The 25,637-nt window shown below is 29.9% G+C and overlaps 1 protein-coding gene across 1 annotated transcript; it reads right to left on the bottom strand.

Annotated features, from left to right (window-relative positions):
• Nucleotides 1-155: 155 nt before the first annotated feature.
• On the bottom strand, nucleotides 156-25,459 carry LOC139524590 (DNA-directed RNA polymerases I, II, and III subunit RPABC3-like). Its single transcript, XM_071319507.1, has 4 exons — nucleotides 25,171-25,459; nucleotides 22,451-22,534; nucleotides 19,381-19,552; nucleotides 156-1,499 (listed from the first exon to the last, which is right to left on the bottom strand). The coding sequence occupies exons 1-4, from the start codon at nucleotides 25,241-25,243 to the stop codon at nucleotides 1,382-1,384; spliced, it is 447 nt and encodes a 148-aa protein (XP_071175608.1). The 5' UTR covers nucleotides 25,244-25,459; the 3' UTR covers nucleotides 156-1,381.
• Between the last annotated feature and the right edge of the window lie 178 nt (nucleotides 25,460-25,637).

The raw sequence follows: 25,637 nt of genomic DNA, 5'->3' as shown, positions 1-25,637 counted from the left end.
AGTGGGCTATGCTTGTCAGAATTCAGTGCATATGTCCTTAAACTTTTCTTTTGGCTTCATCGGATATAGACTTTGGTGAGAAGAAAAGTTCCAAGTCTTTATTAGGAACAATATACCATAAGTGATCTTAAAACAAAAACAAAACTAACACATGCTAAAAAGATGACTGTTTTATTTACAATGGATTTACAGAATGTTTGAACTAAAAACTAATGAATTCAATATGAGCGTCAATTGGTTTCTCAACATAATGCAGAAGAGCCTCAAACTTCCTACAGCTTTAAATAAAAGTTGCATGTTGATAAAAAAAATCAAATATTTCCGTTGTTCTTCTGGACTTGATCTGATTAATATACTGTTCAAATGAGCTTGTATTTAAAGTGAAAAGTTGAAGTTATTAATTTTTAATTAATATGTATTGACTATTCCATACCAAAAGCTGAGGTATTCTGTTTTTATTAAGTCATGCAGAATGTATTCTGTAAAATTAGTGTAAACAAAGATTAATAAAAAGAACTTCTCTTTAAAATGTTGGATGGTTCATAAAGGTTTTTGACCAATATGTTATTGGTCTCTGAAAATTTTGGAAATGGGCATGAAGGTTCTAACTCCCCCTGTATTTCCTGGTAAGTGATAATATACTGGATACTTTTACTACTTCTGCTTAGGTCAGTATCAATTAGTTGGCTGCAAACGATGAGCTCCTAGATATTGGCATCATGTCTACCTTATACAATATGTCCCACTTATTTAAGGAAATCAAATTATGTAAAGGAATGTATTTATTTTTTAACCTAATTAACTATAACAGGGGCGGATGCAGGAATTTTCGAAAGGGGGGGTGCTAACCCAGGGCACCCAAGGCAAAGGGGGGTGCAAAACATATGTCCCGATACAAATGCATTGATCGGCAAAAATAAAGGGGGGGTGCGCACCCCCGGAACCCCCCCCCCCCTGGATCTGCCACTGTATAAGGCATGATGCCAACTGATTTATTCTTTAATATGGTGACATTCTACCTCATCTGATATTATTTTCGAAGACTTGTATATCCAGTACTAAAGAATTGAGGACTTTCAAATTTAATAAATCTTTGTTTGATAAATATTGATTAAAAGGTCATCTAGTTTTAATATCATTTAATGTTAAAAAATGTATATGGCACCTAAATTATCTTTAAATAACATCATATATTAACTTACTAGGGACTGGTTTTAAAGGAGAATAATACAGCTGTACCATTATCAATATTTTTTTTAAATTTTAAAATGCATTAAGACAACCTCTTGACTATGAATTGGTATATATATATGAATGCTAACAATATAAAATGAAAATGTCATTGGAAGAAGAACACATAGTGGTGAAGAGTCCTCAGGTCTTAGAAAGCTAACTTCTTCATCAGGAGGTACACATGTGAATCCGCTTCAAATCCATGGAGATTGTTGGCATCACCTTGTAACCTCATCAGTAGACCTCCATAGGATACATAGGCTGCTCTGAAAGTAAACAAATATAGGCCAATAAAATCATGTCCAGCTATTTTAGAAATAAACAAATATAGGCCAATAAAATCATGTCCAATTATAATAAAAACGGTACCAATTTTTCTGCACCAGATGCACGTTTTGACAATCAATGTCTCACCAGTGATGCTTGAGGCCAAAATATTTAAAAATCCAAAGCTTTTTTAAAGGATGAAGAGCTATAAACCAAAAATGACAAAAAAGTATAGCCAAAGCTGGTTAAGGAATCAGAGCTTTGCATGAGGGAGATACATTCCTTAATTTTTAATAATTTAAAAAAATGTGTAATACATGTAGCAAATTTTAATAACACAAAATCTGTATTTTCATGCCAGTACCAAAGTACTGGCTACTGGGATGGTATTTATATCACAGAAATAAACAAATATAGGCCAACAAAATCATGTCCAATTATATCATACAAAATACAGACATACCAGAAAATCATAAGTGGGTTTGATGCCAATTTCATCAATGTTCACCTATATCATTTAAATCTTGTTTTTATCTACCAAAGTTACCAAAACTTAATACCATTACTAATCAAATAAAATATTTGTGCATCCCTTCTTCCTTATGTTAAACAGATATCTACTTTGCCCTAACAACCATGCATATTCAATACCTGTACATTTCTATAAGGACTAATTTACATTTGACCTTGCCAGAGGTGTGACTATTAGCCTTTCACAGTCCCCTTTTTCTAAAGTACAAAACCAAAACTGTTGTGTATACATGAGTGATAATGGTGTAATATGACTATGAGTATAGTATAGAAAGAAGAGATAGACTGCTATTAATCGTCCTCCATTGTTTATAAGTGCCAAGCGTAGGTTATATGTATGCTTTGATGTATGTATGTTATAATGATTGACAATCTATCTTGCCATGACCTAGTTATAAAATGTCTTATTCTGCCACATTTATCTTGAAATTTGAATTAAAAAAAGGAATCCAAATAAATCTAAAAGATTGAAATTCCAGGGAAAAAAACTATTTATTTTTAAAAACTTTAAAGCCAATTTGCACTTGAAAAATGTGGTCAATATTTGATTATTATAAATTCATAAGCTGCTGAATAAAATGATATGAGGTGAGCGATGAATGTATGAATGATACCAAAGATGTGTTGTAACAAAAGAAAAATGTCAAGGTCAATTACACATCCATCAAAATTCATCCATACATCCATTTTGATTGGTTGATAATTATGAAATAATGAAAATTCATGAGCAAAAATTGACCAATGAAATGCTAAATAGCTGAATTCCAAGAACAAAATGGCCGAAAATAGGCCTGTCTTAGAGGAAGTGTAGAAAGTGGTTGTCCTCTTGTTGCCAAGACAACCAGCTAACCACACTGCCACAAAAACAAACCAATCAAATCATTTAAAGCAGAAATTTGATTTTGATCGAAGAGATCGTATGGATTAACTGGATAATGTTTGATGGATGGTGATGACAACAAATGTAAATTTAAAAAACATGGTAAAACCAAGGCAATGTAAAATCAACCCCGGTTATGACTAAATTTTATTCTAAATGTACAGTATCAAAATGCATTGATTGTTAAAGTAATATTTACCAAGGCAATATTAAATCCACCCAGGTTCATACTCAATTTTGTTCTAAATGTACAGTATCAATATGCATTGATTGTCAAAGCAATAAGTCTTAAATATAAATCGAATTAGGTTTCATTTAGGAAACATTATGTTTCTGCAATAATAGATAATACAAAAATAAAATTCCTAGGTAACTCAATCATCAAAACTTTGAAAAGAAACTAAATCAAATATTTGATTATGTATTAATATTTAATTATAATTTTTCCAGCATGCCTTCTCCCCAATGCTACCCAATTGAAGATTTTTTAAGAAGTGATGCCAATATGTGCTGATATCAAGGATACATGTGTGTATTTTCAATATAATAATATGCTAAAAATTAGAGATATTTAAGGCTCCCAAACATGCTACCGTAAACAGTTACCACTTCTGTGTTTTAACCATTGCTTGAACCATTATATAAATCTATGATCTAACTTTATCTACATGTTCCATATGATCCAAAATTATAATTCAAGTTTGCAATCAATGTAAACATATATGTAGCATAAATTCATAATTATATATGTGAAAACAGAAATCAGCCACCTCCACCTTTACATAAAAATTCCCAAACTGTCAAAGTAAAATTTATCTCGATATTTCATGTTAATCATTTGTATGAAAATTCAAACAAATTATTTAGCAAACTGCTGTCAAAGTTTTACATAGAGTGATTCAATATTGACTTATCCGACTATATAAAAGATAATATGAGGTTAAATCTTGGGTCATCTACTGAATACGATCTTGTATAACTTATACTTACACAGCACTATTTCATGCTTTAACAAGTCCTTTCACAAAATTTATACAACAGTAATAAAACTGAAATTTTTAAATCATCATGACAACTCTTAAAATTTCACTTCGTATGAAGAACAAGGTAACTTGTCTAAACTGGACACAGTATAAAATGGAAAGCTTTGTGAACTAGCCTTTTATATCAGAGAATATGTAAAAAAAATATTTAACTTGTATATATCGAACACATGAATAAATGGAAAAAAAAAATCAGCTGAAGTTTGACCATTTCACTGAAATACTTACTGATGTCATTGTTAATGGTTTAAAAATAAAGTCACCTTACATGTGTCAAGCAAGTTTCCATAACTTTTAAATCCATCTTACAAAATTTCAACCCCACACATAATCTTATTTTTCAACGAAGTTCAAGTAAGAAAATATACTTAACTCCAATGATCTACGAGTGACGATCAGTTGATTACCTGTCATATGATTACGTAGTTAACTGTACTTTATAAATAGATGTAATCCCTTTCGATGTTTTAAATATAAATATTGTTCAATACGAAATTTTCCATACAAAGTCAATTGACTTACTTTAACCATATACATATACAAAGATAAAAAACTCCTGATACCAAAATGTGAAAGGTTGAAAACTTGATTCAAATTTCAAGGTGTGTCAACGACTAAATTATTAATGTATTATATGTTTATAAGCTGCCATTTATTTTATGATAAATAATGTTTCTTACACTTAAATAATATACATGTTCTTTTAATGCATAAGCTATCTTCAACTTTGGTCTGAAATAACTTTAGGCTGAGGAAAGCATTTTACTCATAAACTTGAAATATTTGCTTCCTGAAAGTTTTTCCCGTTTCAAAATAGTTTCAAACGACTGATAGTTAATATCTTTTTTATTCAAGTACTACACATATGTGTATAAAGAATTCTAGTGAGTTTTTATAGTAAGAATATGATATGCAATCCATAAAGCTGTCACATGAAAATTTTATTGTAAGCTGAAACCCTTATGTATACGTACTATGTATCATGGACACTTACTTAGCTCATCTTGAAAAAATTGTCAATATTTTTAAAGCACTAGTAAAGTTGAAAAATAAAAGCTTTTCAGATATTTTTCTACTTTATGATATATTTTATTACAATTTACATTTTTATTCATTGATAAAAAGCCAAATACGCCTGTATCCTAACTAGCTAGGTTCTATTCATATCAATCATTTGTAAAAAAAAAAATTCGCTCTCATTTCGAGAAATATAAACTGTTCACATGAACTATGCAATTGAAATAACTTCAACCTTAAATTTTCTTAAATTGTAATTTTCAACCACAATAATGAGCTGTTCATACTATTAATGAAGAGCGTTAAAAACCAGTTTTAAGATGAAGAAAGATATTGATGGGTTTTTGTAGTACTTATGATTTGACCTTACTAAAGGCGTACTTGATGTTAGGTTTCAATTATCATTCATATCACCATGTATTTGGGTATTTAAGGTTATGACAATAAATATTCAGAAAGATTAAAACAAGCATTGTTTCCTTATTTTGTTACAAATTTACTTGGAAGCATTTAATAATTTAAAAAAAAAATATTTCAAAATAAATGATGGTGAACAAAAATTACAAAACAACTAGAAACATGACCACTTCAATTAATCAGTAGTCCTTTTCATACACGTAAAAACATTACAATTTGGCATGGAGTCAACATGGAAGTAAAAAGAACTCCCGTTTTTAGTTTGAGGAAAGATTACCTCCAATGTCAATACTGGTAATATTCAAAGGCAAAGGCAAATCTAGTTTACTACAACAAAATAAAATACTATAATGGATTTGTCTAGTAATAGTCAATAGATTTGATCCTTGTTAGGTGGTAAAAGGAAACAATAACAAATGATTTTTTTGCTAAAAACATATTTTGACACTAAATTAAATTTTTCTGCTAAAGATAATGTTTGTACTCTGCATTTCATTTCTGTAACAATGGAGACATATATATGAATAATTAAATCTATTAAAAAATCAAAAGGCAAATCCATTTTCTTTAAAGTATGTTTCTAATTATCCTCTTTAGTTATGATATAGCATCAATTTGAAAGTATGAATTTTGAGTAAAAAAAATGAATTTGCCTTTTCAATACACACACATGCATATGAGGTAAACAAAGTTAACATATATTAACATGCACACAAACAAGGTTCTACATATATAACATATTTTATAACATTGTTAATCTCTAACTACAAAATTTTGTTAATGTTAGAATCAATAGTTAGTTTTCTTCATGCTTCAACATCCTAGTCAGAGCTTGGTTCAAAGGTCACAGTTCAAGAAGGTTTGGAGGTGAAGGTCAAGTTCCAACCAATAAGAAGACAAGGAGGTGAAAAGCCCTGGCCAATCACATACCAGATTATGCATTTACAAAGATAAAACGAATGTATAATGCACATCTGGCAGTAACTGTGAAAAGGCAAAATGTTTCCATAGAAACTGTTTACTCTGGCCTAAAATTAAACATTTGCAATAATTTGATAAAAATATGTGCATTTTTTTTGCTTTTCTGTGCAAATGTGTACTGAATTTGTGAAAATATCCCACCTCCATTTTTAAAAACTTTTTGCAGAAAGCTCATAGATAAAATTACCAGTTGTGTTTTTTCAGTAAATATTTAGAAATTTTGCATGAAAATTGCATTTTGTGCCACAGGTTTGCAAAGCCTCAACAATTCAACCTCCAGAGTGAAGTTATAATTTATCTAAGTATTAGTTGTTGGGCTAATGTTAGTATTCAAATTCCACACTTGTTTTTCTAAAAAAATTAATAGTGCTTAATGACATACATAGGTGAATTTTGTGAATAAATGTGCAAATCTAATTCTATTCAAAGCTGTGCATAAACTGAACATTTCAAAATGGATAACAGTGTATTATCTGTTTGTGATATAAACTATTGTAAATCTTATAAACAATATGCAATTGATCTTAATCAGGATTTTTTCATAAAATTTAATTATACAATTTTACAGAGTTATAGAATCCATAACTCAGAATAAAACACATATAACCTGAAGTTAATTTTTGTATTTCTTGAATTTATATATTTCATTATGAACTGAAAAGGGCTCAAATTAATAATAAAACAGATATATTAAAGAAAAGAAATATGGGGGTAAACAGAAATCATTTAGTTCTCAATAACTATTACAAATGTATTCAAATATAAATTCATCCTTGAAAAAATAAATCTAAAAGTTTTTCTATTATCCAATTTACGATTTTAGAACCAAATGACTTCTTCATTTCTAGAGTTATATACATATATGTTACATACATTTTAGTTAACATTCTCAACATGCTAAAAGCCAATATAAATAACAGTAACAGATGATGCATACATTAACAAAGTTAACTAATATTATTGAAATATAGACTAAACTATAAAAATTATAAAAACAATATTCATCAGCAGTGTAGTTTCACTTATACTAAAATATCTTTCTAAAGGACTATAACACAATGATTTTAAAGACTTGGCTGAATAATGATTATTTTATTAAGCCCAATAAAAAAAAAAAATCTTTTGGGAATGAAATTCTGTTGACCGCTGTATAACTAAATGCATGTGAATAAAATAAAGAGTTGAAAGCTGCTGATGAATACAATAATTAAATATGTCAATTCAATAACAAAAGACAGACATTAGCAAGACATCAATGCAGAGTACAATCTAACCTTAATGTAGCAAATTTTAGAATTTAAAAATTAATCTTTAAGAGAAATTCATCAAACTGCAACATTTAATTAATTTTCTTCATCATAATTAAAAGACTTCTCAATAGTATTTCTATTTTATCAAGCAAATTATTCAGAATATTCATTTAACCTATCTGGCCTACCTGCATAAATTATGAACCACTAAAAAAAACTAATCTATCATAAAAAACTTTCTTCTTCAAACGTTTCTTTTTATGTTACGAGAAACCTGTAATGTCCACGTTGTCTTTAAATGAAGATGTTATTCACGACGGAAAACAATACCAGATGACAAGTTTCTACCTCCTTCCTTTATCACAAACAAACAGACAAAAAGGAAATTACTCGTCAAATACTTCGTGTTCGATTAGCAGCGGAAAATCTGCTTCCTTTTAAACTGGGAAGGTTTTTTAATAAGCAATTATTACTGCGTTACTAATTAACAAATTCTTCCAAATTTCATTGAAACTATTTTTTTTTTTTATTTCAAATTAAAGGCTAAAATTTAAGTTTCTATATTTATTTCTAGAAAATAAACACTATTGTCCACTAAGATATAGAATCTTTGAAAAGTTAGATTTTAAATTTTTTTTAATTATAAAGAACCAAGTTCAAACATACCTGTTTAGATTTATGAGGTGTTCTGATATTTAACTTCTACTATAGGGAAGTGAAGAACTATAGAACTTAATCAGCCAGAAAGTCAAACATAAAACCTCGTTTGTCAATCTTCCAACAACGGATTTTTTTAAAATCTGCAGTTTTTAAAGGCAAGATCTGACAAGCAATTACATATATACTATTTTCACAGGGAATTTTTTCTCACACATTCTCCAAGTATATTTTATAATTTAATATGACTAAATAAAATGATAATAAAACAAAACTGAAATATTTCTCATTTAAATAAAACTTCCATATCTGGATAAAGTAATTCGTAGCTGTCTGTTTAAATATAAATATTGAAGTATCCATGAAATAAATCAAAGGTTCTAAATCTCCATTAGGGAGTCCTTTAATCTTAAATAGTACCAATTTTATCATTCTATAACTTCAAATATTTAGGGGAGATATGAGAATTAACATGTTATCTCACGTAAACATTATAATTATAATAATAATGAAACTTTTTAACGATTTTTAAAATTGCTTTTCTGGGGCAAGTTTAACCTTGCACATTTCCTAATTTCCGTACAAAAACTTATATGAACAAAAACAGGAAGATTTTTTTTATCAAGTAATCAGCTCTGTTGTACCTTTAGTTACAGAACACAAATTCATGAACTCTTTCAATTATTTTCAATAAAGAATCACTGCAGGTATTTGAAATTGTGTTATTGTGTAATGAATATAAATCTGACCCAAATTATGGACAAATGACATCAGCTACTATTTATTCTTATTCTTATATACATCGTGTTTCGTATTTGTTATGATCATTTGTAAGACATGCATTCAACTGAAAATTATACAAAATCTATATCATTTATAGCTTACATGGTATATATTGAATTATTCTGTATAAAATCTGTCAAGTTTTAATATATCTGGTCCCCCATGAAGCACACTAAACAGTTAAAACATTAGATAATGATCAGTCTATTCTAACAGTCACGAAACTCATTTCAAAAGGTTTAAAACATCTGTTGTCCCCCCTTTTGTTTGTGAATTTTGTTAATACATGCCATTATTAAGACTTTTAAACTTCTTTTTTCTTCAAGTTTTTCATAACTGACCAACTTCATCAGTGGTTTTCTTTTGTTATATCTGTTAAGATTTTTGTCATTTAGGGAATTTTGTATTAATGATAGTCTCTATTAAACAAATTTATTGACAACCTGAGAAAATAAGACTTGGTGATGATTTAGAGATTGATAAACTGGACCCACAAGATTACAGTTTTACGTGATGTTAGGTTGCTGTCTTATTGACATATAAAACTTGTTCATTTCTTAATATTCTTTTTAATTCCCTAAACCTCAAGTTCTCCACATTTTTCCTTGTGTGAGAGTACACTTGTATCGTTGATTTTGAATTGCCTTTTTAGTCTTTAGTGTTATTGAGACTGAATTGCCTTTTAATGCAAATATATTTGGAAATCTTTTACTTATTATCTTGATGATGGGAGTTTTTAATGACCATGACTGGCTAAACAGCCCTGGCACGGTTGGCAATCTAACCATAGTTTCAAATTAGTGAGAATGAAAAAACTTGCTTTTCCACTGATAGGGCTACTGTCTCCTCATTTACAGTTAACTACAGAACTTGCAAGTCATTTTCATTTTTGGTCTTATGATGGCATTTTGGTCTCCATATCTACAATATTTATTCATTACCAAACTTTTATGGGGTCTACTCTGTACAGTTTTTATCAATCTATTCAAGGATTTGTATAGTACTATACAAATCCTTGATCTATTCAACCTAGATTAATTCCCTTGATTAGAGTTACTAATTCTAAGAAATTTAATTTAATATATTTAGCTAGCTTCACCTTTATATGTACAATCAGTAAAACAAAGGCCAGAAAATGGACTTCCAACTGCATAAAATGTTCACTACACAGCTGTAAACACGATTGAACATGCAGATTATCGACTCACCAAGTACACCATTTTAAAGATTTAATCAATGAGTTTTATACAGAACCATTTGTGAATGAAATTTACTTTATGATCAATAAATTTTTCCTATGTCTTTGTCAAGTACAATCATGTACAAAATCCCCACATTTAAATCCTCAAAAGTCAATTTATTGAAAGGAAATGTAAAATTTAAACAAGTTTTTAGTTAGATTCAGTAGATTTATTTACAAAATCAGTAGATTTATTTTCTTTTGTATAGACTATTTCAATATAATAGATATTCTTATTACAACTTTATGTCTAAATTACATACATTGTGCCCACTTGAAATTTCTAAATTTAACATCAAACATATATGATGCTCTTCCAGTTTTATAATTTTTTCATTTATTAGAAAAGAACATCCCCTTAAATCTTGATTACATACTTAATTCCCCATATTTTCTTTTATTAAGTTATACTGTATTCAAAAAGACAACCAAAGTTCCACTTAGGCAAAGACAAAATTATTTAAGCAGTCTTTGGATGTAACCAAAAGTGTAAATTGCTTGCAGAATCAGCTCTTATAAGGCCTCCCTTCTGACCAATGAACTCTCTACATATTTAGTTCAAAACATCGATCTGTGGATTTCTGATTTTTTTTAAAAAGGACAAGTTACACTTAAAATTGACTGAGCATTCAATATTCCAACAGGTACACCAGTATCAAACATTTTTGATTCAGGTTTTTTTTTGTGTGCCTAAGCCAACATCTAATAAGAGGATTCTTTCTTCACAAAATTTCAAATATTTTCACTTATTTTTTAAACTACATATTTCATATTCATAGATTAAACTAAAAATTGAACTTACAAGTAAAAACAAGAATTTAAAACCGCCATATAAAAATTGTTGAATTTGCACAATACAATACCCTTCAAAAATCATTTAACCATATTATGGGAATGCATAAGGATTTAAATTACGAATCAGATATCCCTGCCAAAGGTTTTAAAAGTCAGTACAAAAGATTTATTATATACCTATTGTTTTAACTGTGGCGGTAAGTAACGACTTGTACAGTCCCAGGAAAAAATAGACATTCCATTCCCTATACTATTGTTAGGCTGTACATTTAAATGGAATATTTCTAACATTTGACCCGATTTTTTATCACAACTAACCTTCTCAAATCTTATGTCTCATTAACTTTACATGTATTATGGGTAATCTAGCTGAAACAACCAAGAAAAATCTTTTCATATATGGTATGCATTTCAATTCTCTTGAGAAATTCATATTTCATTTGGACTTTAAACTCTTCAAAATTCAATGTGCCTGAGAATACAAATTTCATGACTTTCATTTTCTAAGCCATATAATTTTTTCTTCTTCAGCAGATTAAAAAATTCTTATAAATGTGAGATACCAGGGGCAGATCCAGCCATTTGAAAAAGGGGGTTTCCCCAACCCAAAGTAAAGGGGGGTTCCAACTATATGCTCCCATTCAAATGCATTGATCGGCCAAAAAAAAGGGGGGTTCCAACCCCCAGAACCCACCCCACTGGATCCGCCAATGGATATTGAAACTCCAAAATCAGAATTACATTGGGTTAACTGGATTACAACTGTTTAAAAATAATCAATGTGTTATCTCATTTCAGATAGAAACTGACCAAATTAATAACTCCATCAATTTGTGCTGACCTAACTAAATAAGGTTACACAAAAACCATAAAAGTGCCACCAAATATATATGAGAGCTTCCTTTTATAGGTTGACTATAATCAAATGAAATTCGGTTACAAGGAGTGGTTAAATATTAACCAAAGGTTAGAGGTTTTACCACCAGTTTAACATTGTCAGCAACCCAAAAGATAAAAGTTAAATGGTCAACCAAGTTTTTATATCTATACATTATCTTTGATCATCTCAACGGGGAAAGTGAGAAAAGCAATCAAGTTGAGATGACCAATGGTAATCTGTTTATCACTATTTTACCTATGAGGACATTGTTAACTTCACTCCACTGTGCTGAGAATGGAAATTATCAGTCAGTTAGATGCTGATCAAAGGAAAATTACGTAAAATTATGGTAAATAACTGATATCTTGTTGACTAATGCTTGACCCTAAGTTTTATCGTTAGATAAAAAGGTTTCCTGACTGTTTTTATCAAAAGTAAACTGGGGTAAAAATTCAAATCTATCAATATCAACACAAACAGTAATTACACACTAGCTTCGCTCACTCATTTAAAAAAACCTATTGACCATGTCTTTAAAATAAAGTACACAACAAGAAGGTTTTTTTTTATATTTTATAAGTGACATTGAAATTAAAATTATTGTATAGTAGTTTTGGCTAAAGATAATCTATTTATAACAGAATGTAACTTTGACTCATTTTAAGTAATCTTAAACTTCATTTTTAGCAGTAAATGCAGACATGTTTATCATTTTGTAGCTTCCTTGATGTAAGATAATCAGAATACAAGTAAAGGAAGAATCTTACACTGTTTTACCTTAGATCAATTCAGTCACCAGATTTTTTGAAAATTTGATATTTTCTTCCTTTTCTATAATCATGACATGTGAGAAAAGAAACTATTATCTTTTAGTTTTTGTCTCATGTGATGTCTACTTGGACTAAAATAAATGTAGTTATAATAAGAAGAGGAAGAGTTAAATAGAACTTAATTAAATGTTGAAAATACAATTATCTATCTGTTTTATAAGAAATCTGACTTGACCTTGGGCAAGCTGGTTACAATATCCCTATGACCTAAGTGTACTTATTTGTACATGTTAACAGTACGGGAAATATGTTATATCTATAAAACAAATGAAAATATGTTGTTGGAATTTTCATTTTAAAAGAAAATGTTTAGATCTTCAAGCAAGAATTCATTTGAACAACAGTAATACCAAGTACAAATTTTGATTAAAATTTTTTAAATACAATGTATCACTCCCCCAATTGAAATTACATCTTGAACAGGGAGTGCAAAGGAAAAGTAAGGATTCCGAAAGTGTTTATTATTAACTGTACATGTAAGGTCACGCCCCTTTGTACTATCCTACTTTCACTTTCAAAGTCCCAATTGTATTTTTCAATTTCAAAATATATGTAGATATATTTTTTTAAATAAAGAAAATGAAATTAATACTAAAATCACTGTTGTGCTTCAAATGGAGAAGTCAATTTTAAAGAAAAGCTTCTAAAAAAAATAGATCTTTTAATTACATAAGATATTTCAATAGAATGAAATGTTTCAGCAGACATATCAGATCTTTAATGGTGGTAAGAAATGGAAATACATTTCATTAGAACTCAAGGTTCAGCTCACATAAAAGAACACCATTAAAATTAATTAGGTATAAATATTAACAGATAAGAACATCAATAAAGTTTACATCTACCTTTAATTAACATGGCCAGGTATGTTCCAAAGTAATATGATCCAGACCCTACCTTTTTATATATATATGTATTACCTACAATTAGATAGGCATATAGGTAATTTCAGTATCCCATGATCACCTGGGAAGAGTTCATTTGTTTAGCTAGGGTTCAAAGTATGATTATGTTACGGAGAATTCAAACTTTGTCAAACCATTATTATTTTACAATACACTAATGTAAAGACAGATATCTTAATTAAAAATCAAAGGGTTAAGATTAATGTATTATTCTATTAACTATTATTTCCAGCTGGCAGTCTGACAAACCATTTTTTTATTCAAAAGCTATAATAGACACAGAAAAGGTAGATTTGACATTGCAATATGCGTAACGTAACGTATATTGAAAAAGTTCCAGATGACAGGGTCATGTGACTAAAACAAGTTGTAACACGCTGACTTAGACAGAGAGAAATGACTCGACATAATACTTATAAAGTAGACATTTACCTGTAAAAATAACATCACTCCTAATATACAAATATTTACACATAATCAAATTTATCTACATAATTTGAAATGCTTTCCATGGGTTTTCCTATGTAACAGGTTTAATAATATCTCCCTCAAATAAATGTTATTGCTGCATTGGGGGTAAAATTTTATTAAGAAGTTCTTATAATTGAAATGAACAAATTACATAAACTATGTTGACCACTATCTTATTTATTGTACATTTAGACTAGTAAATTAACTTTTATGCCATCTTTTCTCAAATTCAGAAAGCTAGAGAACATTTTGGTACTATCAAGTTAGCATATATGCACAGTCTTCACGATGAACTTTTAAATCTACAGGCCCGCAGCTCAAATTTTTTGAAAATTTTTAGTTAGATTCTGTTGGCCTGTAGATATGATTTTTAAAGGCCCGAGAGCAATTTTACTAGCCTGGGCTGCCACTCAGCGTAAAGACTGTATGCACCTAAACAAATTTGATTTGAAAAAAAAATTATGACTCAAGTAATCAAATAAACGTTAAAAAAAATTGTCTTTAAAATATCATAACCTGCACTGATAAATAAAACATCATTTTTTTAAAAGTAGAGGCCACTTACAAATAAATAGAATATGTATGTCAGCCAATGGGAGGTAACTCCAAAACTAAAATCAAACTTCTTGTATTACTACATTGATTATGTTTCAAGGTACAATGAATACAAATCCATGAACAATGTTTGAGTTGGATATAAGCCAAAAAATCTACCCTGTTCATAGAAAATATCTTGCATATAAAACTTAAAATTTATTCATGTAGGAGGATATTTTAAAATAGGTATGATGCAAGTATATGTAATAAATAATGTATATAATCACAATATATTATCATGTCATAAGATTTAATTCATGCATTACATACTGGGTATTTTTAATACATCCTGCTTTATGAGAATTATCTTATTTACATCATTGCTAAAGTCCACTAAGTAAACTTTTAAAAATTGAACAGTTATATATTAAATTTTCCAAAATTATGGTTTCTGAATATTATTTCTGATTTCTGAAAGAGCATAGTTGAACTTATCAGAGAGTCTTTTGTATTATAGTATATTTAATAAACGATATGTTATATTTAATAATAATTCTATACTTCTTTTCACATTTTCATATAAATTTGAACTAAAAGGAAAGGAGAATGAATTGAAATTTTAACACGAGTCAAGTTACAAGTTTTGTTATAAAACAAAAGCTGTTATTCATATTAAAGACATGGTAAAAAAACTTTACCAGTACATGTTGGTTCCAATTTCTAAATCACTGGTTCTTGTTTTTTTTTAAAGAAATTTAGGACTCTGTACTTATCTTATTATTTAAAATATATGCATAAATCTAAGTTAAGGAATTACATTTATCCTCAAGCACAAAAGAACACTATCCATAACAACAGATGTTCTCAAATTTTTTACAAATGGAGATTTTTCTTTAGAGAAAACAGTATTTTTATAAAATTTTATTGTGTTTAGTCATGGCCAGTACCCAATTCTATTCATCTTAGTTTGATGTTCAATTTCAAATTCATCTTTCAATCCATATACATAAAGTTTGCGTCAAAAGTTCATTCAAATCACTATAATCAACCTTCAAAACAAATTTTCATACATGATAGCATACAGTGCTGTGTTTTTCTTTGTGTATGTGTGTGTGTTTATGTGTTCGTGTGTAAGTTTTACCATTACAGAAAACTGGCCAGTGTTCCCTCTGGCCGATATTTAGTGAAAAGAAAATCAACATGTATTGAAATATTTATTATAAAGTTTGTAAAAAAAAATGGACATAGTCCACAGATAATTATAAATCTGCCCAAACATTGTTGACTTTTAGTTGATTGTTAGTCCACAGATAATTATAAATCCTTCTAAAAGAGGAAACACTGTTCAGCTCTGTAATACTGTGTGTTGAATTATCTTGCACAGGAAAAAGGTCAAGTGGTCTCATACTAAATTCTCTTGTAAGTAATTTCTCACATAAAGTGAGACACAAGAGAACTAGTGAGTTATGAGATAGTATTTTTCCTGTACAAGAACTTTAATGCCTCCACCAATCTCTCTCCCGTAATTCACACTGGTGCACGACCTTGAACCTCAATCACCATGACAACCACACTTGAATATGATATGATAAAGTGCTGATTTCACAGAAGCAAACAAGATTACAGTGAGATTATGCAAATGAAAAACCAATATAAATCTGGAGTATCAATATGTGAAAAGAAATATAAGCAAAGTAAATATAATTTTTTTGAACCTATCACCATGACAACATTAAAGTATCATACTGGAATAATTACAATGACAACATTATAACAGTTACCTTGACAACAACTAATATTTACACTTTAGTTACCAAGACAACATCATAGAGTTATACTGGATAACCTTGACGACAAAATGAATGAGAAGATGAGGATGTGATATGACCAAGACACCCAAAACAGACAGACAACCACAGTGAATAGAAATGATGAGTGCACACAATATCAATGGTGAAATCATAGGCATATTAAACTAACTTATAGCAGAAACCAATGGAATCTTGATGTTTACTCATATACAATGATTATTTGATATATCACATATCACAATGAAGAACAGGAACAGATACTGAGCACTTATAGGTACCAGGAGTTAATTCTACTGTAGCTGACAATACTGCTATCCTTTCCCTCCATTCCATTTCATCAGCTGTTACGACGATTTTCTTCCCTAGAAAAAGATACCACCAGCTGTGTTCACCTTATTTATCAACGTGAACACCCAATGGTACCTTTCTCTCGACAAGATTCTTTTTCACTTTTTCAGGAAACTGACATCTTGTTGCTATGGTGATTGCTTTACTTGGCTGATACCAGAAGTCTCCATTATTTTGCCATGGCAACCAGCTATTAGGTATTAAAAGAGCTGTCAATAATAAGGGTACATTAACTGCATCCTATCAAGTTACTCCAAGAATAACCTAGAAAACTGATTCTAAGTGCATCAGCACAGATTCAATTCAGATATACGAAAAAAGAAAACAGCAGTTTAAGGCCTTGAAATTAGATCTAAATGATGCATTTAAAATGACAAGCTCAAAGATAAGAAAAAGATAAATTACTATCAGCTAAAATCGGACACCTTATCATAAAGAAATGAAACTTAAGATCTCTTTGTTAGATGCCTTACACAAAAAGAAAGTACAAACCTTATATCAAATCTGCTTTAACAACCAGTGAATTTAAAATATCATCAGTTTTATAAATAACAGTGTACGGAATTCCCCTGTTGCAAAATATATCTGTTAATAAATCATCTCAAATGTCAAGCACAACTTACTGGCAGGGACTCAAACAAAATAATGATTATAGTTTGTACACTGCAATTGTTGTACTACATTCAAACTATGTTCAAACTTGTACAATCATATCAAAAAGTCAATCAAGCATTTATTTTTAATACGGTCAATAATTACATTGTCCTAATCATTTACATATCCCATTCAAATTAAATTAAATTGTAATAAATTATTTTTACTCTTCTAATATCAGATTTAAATAACTTCTTGATACCTATAAAATTTAAAGAAGAAAAAAATGTGATCAATAAGTTGAACAAGATTAATCAATACCTTTAACAACCCCAACAAGTTCCGACACATTAGTATTGTGTATTTGTACAAGCATCAGTTGTCATTACAATGTTACTACAGCCATTTTCTCCAATAAATCAAAATTTCCAGACTTAAAAACTTATATGCATACTCTTTAGTCTATTATCTACAAAATTTCTTGAAAATTATTGAGGTAAAAATTCAAATAAGTGAAGTTTGAGAAAAAAATGCTTACCCAGATAAGCCTATACAATGACCTTTGGAGGTCACATGATTATGACATCACAAAGTGTATATTACTATCTACAGGTATTTAGAGGTTCAAAACAGGGTATTATTTTTTCATTAGATATTCATATTTTCAATCATGAAAAAGAAAGAAATTGTTTTGCCTTTTAAAATAAATAATTTTGAAAGATGTAAATAAAAAATTGAAGTCATTATTTTTTTGGTTCAGAAATAAAAATAATGACAAGTTGTTTTATCCTAAATAGTTTGTGTGCACTAATTTCACATCACAGGTCCTCTGGCATACTGTCAAAGGAAAATATACTACTATGCTATCTTTTTATGTGAAGCAGACAAGACTATAATTATATTCATCTCCCCACTGACTCAGACAACGCTACATACGACACTTCATCAAGGAGCAACTTTTATCCACAATACTTTGTAAAAAGTTGAAAAAATAAAATAAAACTATATAAATGATAATTTGAATTCATTTCTTACTTCAAAGTGGTTAAATAAATTATCATAAATCTTAATTACATTTTATCAGATGTAAAGGTATTCTAAAACTTACATACGAGTTCAGACATTTTCCTTCAGTCATTTAACAGCTGTGACAGGCTTCGTCATGTTATTTAAATAAATTGATCCCAATATCTATTTCTACTAAGATTTATAAAACTTATCGTCCTTTTGAACAGGAACCCTATATGTAAATAATATGTGTTTAATACCGACTTTATAAAAATGCTGAGATACATATATATTGTGACAGTTTTGGGGATTTTGTTACATATGTGTACAAAGGAAAATAGGAGATAATAAACAAACTCTACTTCCTGGAATTTTATAGTGAAAAATTTGAAGAATTTAAAAAAAAAAGATTATTTTTATCATATGGAGGAAAAACAAAGAGTTACAGCTGATATGATTGGATGAATTATTGCTACTGGAGTTGTATAGAAAACTTAAAACTGGTACAATATATTCTGCCATTATTGCACTTATTTGTCCTTTTATCCATTTATGCCTCATGTTCTGATTTATAAAAACAAACTATTTAATGGTCTAGTAATAAAATCATTATATGAAATGCAATATATTTTAAAAGTCTTGGGGGTTAATCTGTTTCTTCTACCATCACTAAAACTGCAATACATTTCAACTCCCCCCCTTTTTAATATTTATGCTATTTTTTTCTAGTTAATTAATAACTACTGAACTTGTTAAGTTTTCTGTCAATCAACTTCTACACTGAAATGTTCATCTATTCTACCACTGAATTACAACACCAATGTACATATACACACATTAAACTTTACTAACAGCAGTTTGCCAAAACTATATCACAATTCAATATGGCCACCATAACTTACAATCTTGTATCCGGTCCTGATTCATCACCCTCTATTCTGTAAACTTTGCCATACATCACATATTCAAAGCTGTCTGCTCTTGATGGTCCTGTATCTGTAGGATTAAACTCTCCATCATCAGGAGCACCATCTTCTCTAAGTGTTGTGGCTAATACCATACGGAACTTGTCACCTTTAAGGAAAATTACAAAACTGTATATTGCATGTTTGCATTAAAATGTAATTTTCATATTAGTTATTGCTTACAAGCCATTTGATCCTATGTTTATATCATTCTCTTCTACCTTTGATCCACCCTTTTTATCCTGGGTTGGTCCCCCCTTTTGAAAATGACTGGTTCCACACCTATTATTTCAATGCAACATCTAGTTCCAATGACCCCAGCCAATACAAAATCATATATCAACATACAACAGAAATATTAAAAGACTATGATTTTGTATTGTGTAACCTTTTGTTTGACTGTTATTATCATGAACAATGTACTTCCTTTTAGTTTTCCCTACATTAAAACTAACCATGTTAAAGTGTTTATATGTGTCCTCAATCCCTATATAGCTAGTTGTACCGTACAAAACAGAGAGAATCAGCCTTTAAAGAACAGTACACATTCAATTAACAAATTCGCCAGGTTTGCATACAAATAAAAAAACTTCCTATTAGGCATATTTTAGGGGTGAAGTTTAAAAAAAAATAACATTGAATTGGCTACATTTAGTGAGTTCAATTAAATATTCTTTTGTGTAAATATCAATGGTAATATTTGAACTATGAAAGGTATTTGAGTAGATTTTATTAGATAAGTGTTATCAATGGTTTGACATGTTTAGACATGATCTTCTGACTTCTGTTTATCTATCTCCATGTAGGAGTAACCACAATCCCACATACTACAACATGGACTTTCCCTCTTTATTTATATCTCTATGATCTGAAGACCTATTATGTGTGTTAATGGGCTGCATATCAATTTGTCTCACAAATCCACGGCGCCTATGTGTTTTAAATATAGGAACCTACAAATTTATCATTCTAGAGAACACACTTAACAAGAATGTGGCCACTCTCGCCATAAAACAATGGATGCTTAATTTATAATAATTGGCCCTGCTCTTAGAGATGATACGAATGAAGAGAAACCAACAGATTTAACTGATTCAAACTATGTTGACACACATGCTACATCATTCCTCTCTATGCTGACACACATGCTACATCTTTCCTCTCTATATGTTAGTTATATCTACTGTCAATGACATGCTATTAAGATACATCAGTCTGGGTTAATTACTGTTATCATTAATAATGGCTACATACACAATAATAAAACTTATTTAGAAACAAACATTAACTTAATTAGTGCACATACCATCCCAGTGGCTATTAAGATGAAGAGCTCTCAACATTTTTTGTTTTATATAAACATTCATTAGCAAATGTTGGAATAATCAGGAAAAGAACTTGATGTCAATTTGCATGACCAGCATAAACTGAAATTAATCTTTATCATATATTCTCAAGTCCTTTAGGCTTATTACAAGATCAAAACCAAAATGAGGGACAACAACTAAATGCTAATATCCAGTGGCGGATCCAGCCATTTTAAAAGGGGGGGTTCCCAACCCAGAGTAAAGGGGGGGTTCCAACTATATACTCCCATTCAAATGCATTGATTGGCCAAAAAAAGGGGGGGTTCCAACCCCCGGAACCCCCCACCTGGATCGGACACTGATATCTTTCTAGAACTCTGGTTATTATTATACCTACTGTCAATTGAATTTTTAAGAATAAGGAATTAAAGCAAACCTACTGAATTATATTCACTTCTAAATGGTTCTTTAGACTTAGTATCTGCCTGCCATTTCACTTCCTGACTCAACCCATTTTACATATGTTTATATACAATTTTAACCCGCTATTTACCTGTAAGTACCTGTATATTTGTCAGGTTTTTAATTTGTTTAATTACACTTAGATGGGGGTTGTTATTTAAACTTTTTTAATGTTATGTGTATAGTGAATTCTTTATCAAATCTAATGAATAGTAATTTAAACATTATTTAAACATTTAATTTGATAAAAATCAAGTTTTTACAGGATTTGATCAATATATGAGTGAATATCCCTAGTGATATCCTAGCCAGTTATTGACTTGTGTAGACATATGACTGATTGACATAGCAACCATTAAACATTGAATTTTGATTAATTATTAAATGCAAGTTTAATAATTTTGGAAAAAAATTTTGGCTGTGGACTGGACACTTAGCATTTTCTTTCCATCATGAATCCTTGTATAAAAAGTACCCCACTGAAACAATTCATACCAACTGACACCCAAAAAGAACTGAAACAAAATCTGCCACATATCATGGAATAATGACATGAATTACTGCAAGTGTTTATATGAAAACAGATTGAGTGAATATTGATGGCAATAGAAACTTCAGAATATATGACAAAATTCATATAATAGTCAATTCATATTGGAGTCAAGTGCACTTCCCATTCCCCCTCCCACTGGTGGATACAGAAATTTTCATAAGTGGGGGCCCACTGACTGCCTTAGAGGGGACTGCTCCAGTCACGCTTCAGTGATTCCCTATATAAGCAACCATTTTTTTCCAAAAAAAGGGGGGGCCCACCCCCCTGTCCCTCTAAATCCGCCTCCTCCCCCTAAACAGTTCAGCACAGTTACATGTTGTAATAGGTGTGCAAAAGGTATGAACCAAACTTATATGAATTACTTATATGAATTGACCTAGAACAAATATTGACCAGTACATACGGAATGTTCATAGGAGTATCCCAAAATTGGCAAGTCACTGAGACATTCTTCCAAAAATAATAAGACAAAACAAATCTTACAATCTTGCACTTTTTTTCATAAAATTCAATTTATAATTCTGTTTTACATTGTTTTTTGTTGTGGTTTGGGAGGGGGGAGACATATTAGCCTTAGAAAGACATTTGAAGATCTACACAAGGTGACCTTTACTGAATAATTAACATACATATTTATATGTTATTTTTTCTTTTAATTTCTAATGCAAATTTGAACATCACTTACCCAATTCAACAGGATAAATTTGAGTGTTCACATCAAGAATCAAGTCCATCTTGAAAGATTCTGACTCACAAAATAATCTGGATACTGAAATAAAGATAAATCATTATACACATTGTCATCAGGACAAAAACTTTAAAAATTAAAACAAACTATAATAAAGAAGAATCTGACATCTCTTTAAGATATAATTTATTTTCATACTTCATAAATTTGAATAGTTGCCAGTGAAATATTTTCTCTTTTCTATAAGTGCTGTGAATTATATAAGACATATAATAACTCCAAAAACACTCTTATCCAAGATAAACAAAAGAAACACTAATAGGATTACTGAAATATGATAACTTGTGTGGAATATATAACAAATGTTATTTGGTTGTTTACATAGGGAATCACTGAATCATGTCAGTGGGTCTCCCCTTTAAAAAAGTTCTAGATCTGCTGCTGAGGGTATATATCTATGAGATGATAAAACAACAACACATCAAAATAAGTGAAATCTAAAGTTCAAAATTTGACCTTCCACAAATCACAACAAATGTTTAAAAACATTTTAAGCTCTAATGCAATTTTCCATGATTCAAGAATCTTCTGATACCAAATTTCCTAAATGACAAGAAGATATATTAAACAAACAACCATGGCACTGATGAGTAACATGGTGAAAAGGAAGACCATGCAAGGTTTAGCAGAAAATAAAATTAATCAAATCACTGTGCAAAATACATGTACTAGGTGTAAAATATAAGTTGTATTCATCCATATTGAAATCAATAATTATGGATTGCTAAATAAAATATCTGGTTTAATGCTTTGTAATGAGACATGATTTTTCTAATCAGTTACAACAGCTCTTCTAATGAGAGCAGATGATCTAAGGAAGAAAGATCAAATATCAGTGCATGCCAGTAACCTTGTCATGTTTTGATTGTAGATTGTGTACTTCTTGACTTTACTGTTATTATCTTCAGGTAACTATTGATACAGTAATCAAAGAAATTACCGCAAAGAAAACTCAACATGCATGTCTTTTGATATCATTTTTCTTTTCCCTTTTCACATATTTCTGCTTGGTTAAAAAAATATAGAGGGAAAGAATGGTTTATTTTCCTCAAATTTAATTTATTTTAAGTAGAGCAAATGAAGAACCATTCCCTTTTTATAAGTTGAATTGCACAAAATGATCTTCTAGTAATAATTAACTAAAATATATGCAGTTAATAAAATAGAGACTCAGGCATACATACTTGTCTATAAGATTTCCTTTATTTTTCAAGTTTTTTTTTATTTAACAAAAAATAAATTGCTGATGCTCTGCACAACTTTGGTATACATGTACATGTATGTACACATACCAAATACCATATTGCTATAGTCTTGTTTATAGAGTATTCTTGATAACTGTTGATAAGTATGTACCCTACAAAAGTCAGAAGGGGCAAACCTTAAAAGTCCCATTAAATTATTAGGTAAAAGACAAGAATGATGCCACTCTTCAATAATGCCCTCTTTCAAAAAAAAAAACCCTTATACATAGTAACATACAAATGTATGGTAATGTGTTTTTGTAGAACATTCACTTCACATAAATAATCAAGAGTGAATTAACAATTGTTTAATAAAATATTACAAATAAATTAAGAAGAGTTTGTTGAGGTGTAATAAAATATATAATAGAGTAATGGTAAATATGAGAGGTGAATGAACTTGTCAACCCACAGGTAACATACAGGTAAGTAATGTGTATTCCCTTTCCTAGGCAACCAGTGCAAGATCCAACATGTGGCTTCTGTCAGAAAAATGTCAGTGATGGCAAAAAAAGATTATGTGTTAAGATTAAAAAACAGAGGACAAGACAAATACTCTAATATGCTACAATTTATATTGTAATTGAAGTTATGCAGTATATATAGTAATGACAATACAATACTATTGTCAAGTGATTGATCAAAAGGGGTGGTTACTATCATGTTCCAGCCTGTTAATCAGATCAACTTTAAATCAATAGCAGATAACATTGATCATATTATTTCACTGCAATATCAATCATCATTTATCATGGTTTTTTTTTTTTTATCTTTTTGCATGAAATAATAAGTGCAATTTCATGTATAGAAAGAAATTTCCAAGACACCAAATTAAAACACATAATTCAAAGCCTTACTTGTACTGGTGTGAGGTCACAAGTCCTGGGTCCACAGTCTACTTCTAAATGATCTCCAAAGCATACATCAGTTTGCATCTTTAGTTGAGGTTTAAGTGATAAAATCATGTCAATTTCTGATATTTACAGATCTTCAGTAACATTAACAGTACCAATCTCTTCTCTTGATTGTGCCAGAATGAAGTACTAACAGTCGGCAGGGGGTTTTGTACTTCTTTTAATGTGACAAGCCAATCACATGAGAATGGTCTGACATGAACAAACATGTTGTCAAAAGACCGGGTACATGCTGGAATTCCAACGTATGAACCAAATTTCTGAAGTTTTTTTTCGAAGAAATTAAGAAAAGAAAACATTGCTTATAGCTTCAGCTAAATTATCACCTTGGCTAATTTCCAAATATTGTTGGAATCTAAAGGAAAATGTCACGTTTCACCCGGCAGACGCCATCTTGGAATGTCATTTGCCGGTAAATGAGATTGAACACGTTTGGACAGCATTCAACCTTAGTGACAAGTAAAAAAATATTTGAAAAATAGTATTTTATTTGGCTTACCTCTGTCGAACTTTTTCCCATCAGGATCAATGTCTTTCACATCAAAAATATCTTCAAACAAAACTCCAGCCATTGTTTGACGACAAAATTAGCAGTCAAACTTTATTTCCTTTCTTGTCCAAAGATCGTTTTTCTTCGCAAAACAGGATATTTCCAGTGTTAGAGTAGATGTTCAAGAATACCAAAATACAAATTATAGGGCTTATATTGTTCTTATTTAATCAAAATTAACGTTTAATGTTTGCTAATCATGCTAATTGAAACCGGAAGTGGCAATTGAAATACATTTTTCCTACTTTCATTATTAAAGAGTTCACACTACGTGACACGCCCACTTTTTGATAATTTTCGGGGCGACGTATGGGGGTCTGATGTAATGTGCGCAGAAATAACGATGGTCAAGCGCGAATGATGTTACGTTTTTAATTCTTGTCAAATCTATTAACTGATTAATACACTAAAGTTAG

This window comes from Mytilus edulis, chromosome 5 (assembly GCF_963676685.1).
Source record: "Mytilus edulis chromosome 5, xbMytEdul2.2, whole genome shotgun sequence".
Classification (NCBI taxonomy): domain Eukaryota; kingdom Metazoa; phylum Mollusca; class Bivalvia; order Mytilida; family Mytilidae; genus Mytilus; species Mytilus edulis.
The sequence above is the reverse complement of the archived record's forward strand: the minus strand, read 5'-3'. Positions and strand labels throughout refer to the sequence as shown.